We start from the raw sequence: 4,573 nt of genomic DNA, 5'->3' as shown, positions 1-4,573 counted from the left end.
AAATATAATGACATGGTTGTAGCGGTCAATGAACTGCATAGTTGAATTTAATTGTCTTTGAGAAAAGATAACACATTTCGTAGTGCATTAGTTAATTTAGTCATATAGCCAATTAAATTTAATTGAGGAGGTTGAGGTACAACCTATGTTTTGCTTAAAAAAAAAGGTTTTATTATCGTTTCTCAGAGGCTTGTTAAACGTACTGTTGGTCTCACTCTCACACTTGGAAGTAGTAACTATACTAACCTAGTATGAAACCCAAAATCTAACCCTGGACTTGGGTTTTAGTAAGTACTCTTAAAAACCAAAACTAGAAAGAAGCCCACTGGGCTTTGATTCTAAAAGGCTTAAAACTCGTCCAAACCGGACTCATATCCGGTTCATCTCCAAACCACATCGCCGCCATTCTCAGTTGCTTAGAGAGAGAGAGAGAGAGAGAGAGAGATGGCTGGTTTGCTAGCATGGGCAGCGGACGTAGTGGGAGCGAGTGGACCCCAAAACAACGAAGAAGACGATCCCAATTCGATCCCAATAGTATTTACCACAGAGCAGCAAAGCTACGCTCAAGAACTCGACCGAAAAGCAGCCTCTCTGAGCCGTTCGATTCAGGATCTACGGCTCAGATTGCCTCCCCCTGACATCTCTCAGCGCCTCCCTCATCTCCACGCTCACTCCCTCGCTTCCAATGCCGCTCTTGCCCTCCAACTCAATTCCCACTCTGCCACACGTGAACAGGTTTGCTTCACTAATTTCTTCGCTTTTTCGTATCTGGGTGTTTTTTTTTTTTTTTATAGCTCTGATTTGGTGCTTGTTTTAGTCGAATTCTGGGATTTTATCATCTGGGTCTTTTGATTTTGTTGTATTTCAGTGATTTTCTAATGTGGGGTGATTGAATTTTGATTGTAATTCCTGTGGATATGCAAACTCGGGTACTCTTTTTCTACTGTTCAAGATCTTATCTTGTGGCGCTATTGAACTTTGATTCTAATTTACTTTGTAGATGGATGTGAAAATTTCTTTTGTTTCTTGGTACAAATTTGAAGTTTCATTTTGATCTACCTCGTATAATTTAAGTTCATGAGTTTGTTATGATTTTATTATGCTAGTTTAACTCTTTGATTCAAATTATTATTAATGCTAGTATGAGAATGGTTTGAATTTTTTTTAGTATGTGTAGATTTTATCGGTTGACGGCATTAGATGGTCTTGAGGGAAATTAAATGACAGGAGATGCAGTTGTATTTGATTATTTAGTTTAACTTAAGGCTTGAAGGAATCAGCATGACTACATAAGAAATAATTCGGATATGAAATTATTTTAAGAAAAATAATAAACATTATGTTACTATTTTTTTTCTTTGTGGATACTGCCCTACTAAATTTGCAAATATAAATTTATCTTTAATTTAAGCATAAAGTTCTTGATCTCTATGCACTTGAAATGAAAAATTCTGTTGTTTCCTGATGGCAGAAGGAGATGGTAGTTTAATATGCGATGTATGAAGCATGAGAAATAAAAAGATCTTGTTACCACTAAGAATTTTGCTGCTTTCTTCATTTATCTTTTCTCTTATTGTGATTTGATCTGGACAAGGCAAGTCTTATGTGTTCTTCTTACGTGCCAAGGAGGTCTAGCTAAAACAGCACCTCCTTCGCCCCTTAAGAAATGGTGGGTGGTAGGGTTGTGGGTTCAAAATCTATTGGGTGGGTGTGCAAAGTTATCAATCAAAAAGAAAAAAAAAAAAAGGATATTAGGTGTAGTTAACACTTAACGGAGTTGGATGAGTTTTTATCCAGGGGCTGATCAAATTTGATGCCAATTCCCTTTTCCACACTAATAGTTGGTATCAATTATGATATGCAGGTCCAATTGAGAGAGGTGAAACTACAGGAAGAAAATGCTGCGTATGAAAAGGCTATATCAAATTGTGAGAATAAAATACAGGAGAAAATGCAGGAGGCAGACCTCCTGCATAAGAAGTTGGAGGTGAGGTTGTAATATTGTTCACTCATTTCTTGATGCTACTCTAGTTCATATTGTATGATCTTTTACGTGCACATCTGATTGTGGGTATAATTGTCTAACTGCTTGTTATTTTCTGTGCATGTGATTATATATAACTATTTTGTCTTCAATTGAAATCTGTTGGGGTGAATTTTATCATCCATAATACCTTATTTGAATTTTTTTACAAGCTGATATTTTAGGTTATCTAGAATCCAGACAGTTGTTCCTGATGATAATTCAGAAGTGACCATTGAAAGTTTCTCTATATTGATTGATGATTAGGAATTGGATGAGACTGAGAAAAATCTGAGAGCTGAGCAGGAAAGTACAAAAGCTGCTTTTGTTGCCAACCAATCTGGCAGATCCAGTGATTCAGCTGTTGAATCCAAGGTCTCAGTCAATGCTGAACCAGATACAGAAGTAATGAAGTCTGCAATACTGGAGAAGTTAGAAAACAAGAAGAAAGAATTGGTCTGAAAAAATACGTCCTTTATATTGATCATAATTTCCTTTTGAGTTTTTCTTTACAAAAAATTGAATTGTTGTTAATTTTTTGCTTATATTTTGTATAATCCTCTCAGAGTTCAATGGAAGAGATGGTTCAAGATTTGGAGAAAAGATGGACGCAAGTTCAAGATAAGGCGTTGAAGCTGCCTTCCCCAGGTACATTTGCTTAGTATGATACTATGATTAGGCACATTTAGGAAATCTTGATGTAAATTATGAAATATGTGCAGCTGAGCAGATTAAATTCCATAAAGGAATGTATGATGCTGTATGGTTGTAAATTTTATATAAAAGAAATGGTAGCAGATTAATAACTGATTGGCTTGGTATGAATTTTGGATATGCAGTAAACTGACAAGGCCTTCTGCTTAGATTTCAAGAACTGTAATAGCTGAAAAATTCATGTCTAATCACTATCAAGAATATATTTTACTTATGCAGTAGTTGCTTATAGAAGCTATATTGACTTCAGGCAACATCTATTGTGCAGCTCAGAGAGAGAAGATATTGGACAAACGGCTTCACAGTCTAATTGAGCAACTGGAGGCAAAACAGGTTAGTTCTATGCTGCTTCTTTTATATTTTACATTTTCTTACTTCTTCAAAGTTGTATCTACTATTGTTCCTTTTAAATGTCATTTAAGGAGAGATTATTCAATGTTTTCTTTTGCTTATAGGTACAAGCAGAAAGCCTTGTTAGTGAAATTCATCTAAAAGAAATGGAGTTAGAAAAATTGAATGGATTGAGGGTTGAAAGGAGCAACATAGAAGCCAATAATGCCCGGAATCGGTTTGGAAGAAGCACATCCGGGAAAGGATATGGGTCTTCAGATTATATTGTTGATGCGCATCTCAAACCTCCTTATTACCTTGGTGGCCGATCTGAAAATCAGCAGAAACTTATGCTAATGAGGTCGGCTTTCGTGCTCTACATTTTTGCTTTGCACATATTGGTCTTCATCAAGATTTCATTTTGAAGAGTAGCCAGTATCCCGAGAATGCTGAATCTTCATCAATATTTGTTTGAATGATAAACCAGTGTTTTTTTTTTTTTTTTTTTTTTTTTTTTTTTTTTTTTTTGCTCGATGTATCTCCATTCTTGTGGTTGTAAGAAACATTATCATGTATATTTATGTATTGTTATATACCATTTTATGTAGATCGAGTTGTTTCATCATTTAATACTATTTATGTCTGGAATCCTAACATACTCGCACATAATTTTGGATGGAATTACCGTAATGTAATATGTACCTTACTCAAGGTTTATGAATAAACACAACATTTCTCCAAAGTTTATTTTTGCTGCTGACCTCTCTTTCAGGTTCTATATTGACTGATAAGCACATGTTTTGATATTTTTACTTTAGAAGCATTTTAGTGACCGTATGGTGTCCTCAATAATGTGCACATGTTGCCTGCTAGACCTGGTTTTTGCTGGGAACACCTCCATTGTGTACGGTTGGAACAAGGATGAAAAGATATTTTAGCAATCTACATTCAAGTCTTCTGTTCTAATTACAAATTGGTCCATCTAAAATTTGTATGGTAAAGAAGCTGGTAGAAAATCTTGAATAATTGTTCCATGTTTCAAAGGTGAAGTTCAGTGTTTCTGATTACCGTGGACAGAAAAACAATTACGCCAGAGGGTAGTATACTCTCAAGTCAACACCACCATCGTTGTGGCCACCACCAGCACCATAGCTGTTGTTGACAAACCACCACTGCAACCACCGCATTACTGTCGCCGCCATCATCACCACCACCGTCACCCTCATCAAACTACCATCATTGTAACTATCACAACAATCTGATTCCTTAATTTAAAAAGATTTGTTCAAAGAATTGAAATTTAAATCGATTGAGATCCCACAAATTTCACCATTTTGAACATTTTAAAGAAATTTTCAAATTCTCATCTAGGCATGAGTAGTTTCTTTGCTATGGCGTCAAATGAGGCATTATTTTACAAAGGAATTTTATCATGTCTCATCCTCATCCTCTATGATGCATTATTTTTGGAGGGGGAAAATCACACAAGCTTAGGATGGGTAGGCA

General features: G+C 35.7%; 1 protein-coding gene across 2 annotated transcripts; it reads left to right on the top strand.

Moving 5' to 3' along the window:
- Positions 1–369: 369 nt before the first annotated feature.
- Positions 370–3,809, top strand: LOC112017871 (uncharacterized). Of its 2 annotated transcripts, none has more exons than XM_024050329.2 (6): positions 370–735; positions 1,865–1,987; positions 2,291–2,479; positions 2,590–2,671; positions 2,988–3,070; positions 3,193–3,809. In XM_024050329.2, exons 1-6 carry the CDS (start codon positions 445–447, stop codon positions 3,490–3,492), a joined length of 1,068 nt encoding a protein of 355 aa, XP_023906097.1. In that variant the 5' UTR covers positions 370–444; the 3' UTR covers positions 3,493–3,809. The 2 variants fall into 2 exon arrangements, with proteins under 2 accessions (XP_023906097.1, XP_023906098.1); XM_024050330.2 differs by having other exon boundaries at positions 371–735; positions 3,006–3,070.
- The last annotated feature ends 764 nt before the right edge of the window (positions 3,810–4,573 follow it).

The sequence above is a fragment of the Quercus suber genome, unplaced genomic scaffold (assembly GCF_002906115.3).
Source record: "Quercus suber isolate HL8 unplaced genomic scaffold, Cork oak 2.0 scaffold_422, whole genome shotgun sequence".
Lineage (NCBI taxonomy): Eukaryota > Viridiplantae > Streptophyta > Magnoliopsida > Fagales > Fagaceae > Quercus > Quercus suber.
Note: the sequence above shows the minus strand (reverse complement) of the source record. Positions and strands in the feature narration are given on the sequence as shown.